Genomic DNA, 1,688 nt, shown 5'->3' with positions numbered 1-1,688 from the left:
GATGCCCGGTTGGATGCCCGGTTGGATGCCCGGTTGGATGGATGGTTGTATGGATGGATGGATGCCCGGTTGGACGTATGGATGGATGGTTAGATGCCCGGTTGGATGCCCGGTTGGATGCCTCCTCACCTGCAGCATGAGCTCGCAGTCCTCGCGGCCGACGAAGATCATCTCCTTGGGGAGGCGGTGCCGCGTGCCGGAGCTGCTCACCAGGAACCATGACGTCACGCTCATCTTCACAGGCCTGCCGACAAACCGCAGTGCATCCTGGGAAACGGAGGCCACACCCACAAACAGCCTGAACTACATCCTGCAGCAGGGATCCTGAATCTACGCCGTCATCGATAAAAACACGTTCCGACCCGGACGGGCGGGTTCAAGCCGGCCCACCAGGATCACAGACCGAACCACAGAATCGTCCTCTGAGGTCCGATTGGTTTCAGAAACATGTTTAATCTGCTGCAGATTGTAACGGGTTYGTATTTAAAACTCTGGATTGATTGATTTACAGCTTTAGGCCACGCCCCTTTGATTCTGAAACGCTCCAGGTCCGGGATCTGAACGGACTGAGTTGGATCCGTTTTTGGTTCTGTGAGGATCTGAGCGGTGCTGCTGGTTGGACCATGAGCTCCAGCTGGTTCCGGGTCCAAACCAGACCAGAACCACCAACCCAAACACAGCAGCTGATCCTAAACAAAAAGGGTCAAACTGTTGCAATGGCCTAATCAAAGTCCTGATTAAAATGCCAGAGACCCAATAAAGCCTGGACTCTGTTCTGGTGACTTAAAGAATCGTCCCGGTTTCTGCGCCTCAACCATCAGCGGAGCTGAAACTAACCTGTCATACGTCACACCACGTGACCTTCCTGAACCTGACTGGATGCAACCTGGCAGCGCTGTCTGGTCATATCTGTCACGTCATCATCATCATCATCATCATCATCATCATCATCATCATCATCATCATCATTTCGACTGAGCCACGCAAACGCGCACGCGCGGCCGCCGGAGGATCCGAGCGGCTGGTCCAGCTCCTCCCAGCGGGCCGCGGGCTCTGATCCGCGGCGGCCGGGCCGGGATGCGCCGCCTCCGGCGGCAGTCATCCCAGACAGTCCGGTCCCAGCGCCCCCTCCTCCACGCCCTGTCCTCCTCCTCCTCCTCCTCCTCCTCTTCCTCCTCTTACCTCCGCTCCAGATGCCGCCGCTGTCCTGCGTTAGGATCCCGCACTGCCGCACTGCGGGGCGGGTGGAGCATGGGAGGCGTCCCGCAGGGCCGGAGCTCGGACGGGGTTCGGGTCTCTGTTGGGGGTTCGCTCTCTGGTCCTGATGCTGCTGCTGTTATGGCATCTCTCCGCCCGTCTCCTCCTGACGCACCAGCGGCAACCCGCTGCGTCAAGACGCACCGCGTTAGCGCCTACGACACCGGAAAAGCCCCGACGCGGCCTTCAAATTAAAAGACTGCCCACAGCTATGCCTTTTCATTACATATGAGATGTTTTATTATTTAGGATATTTTTAATGTATGTATTTAAAGGTAAATAATGGAAAATAAATTGTGGCAAAAATAATAAAAAAATAAGAATATTAATCTGTTAATAAAAAATTAAGGTTTAGTGATAAATCCCACTATCACTAAATAACCCATAAAATCCACTAATGATATATTTTAAGATGGTAAATTTGACTTTAT

General features: G+C 53.6%; 1 protein-coding gene across 1 annotated transcript in view; it reads right to left on the bottom strand.

The window, feature by feature from the left end:
• The window catches only part of LOC103457120 (centrosomal protein of 170 kDa protein B-like), a 19,143-nt gene extending 17,742 nt beyond the window's left edge, over positions 1–1,401 (bottom strand). The window contains 2 exon segments of the mRNA XM_008397069.2: positions 66–298; positions 1,183–1,401. Of these exon segments, the coding sequence (XP_008395291.2) occupies positions 66–298; positions 1,183–1,253 (304 nt within the window). The 5' untranslated portion in view covers positions 1,254–1,401.
• Between the last annotated feature and the right edge of the window lie 287 nt (positions 1,402–1,688).

This window comes from Poecilia reticulata, linkage group LG21, assembly GCF_000633615.1.
Source record: "Poecilia reticulata strain Guanapo linkage group LG21, Guppy_female_1.0+MT, whole genome shotgun sequence".
NCBI lineage: Eukaryota > Metazoa > Chordata > Actinopteri > Cyprinodontiformes > Poeciliidae > Poecilia > Poecilia reticulata.
The sequence above is the reverse complement of the archived record's forward strand: the minus strand, read 5'-3'. Positions and strand labels throughout refer to the sequence as shown.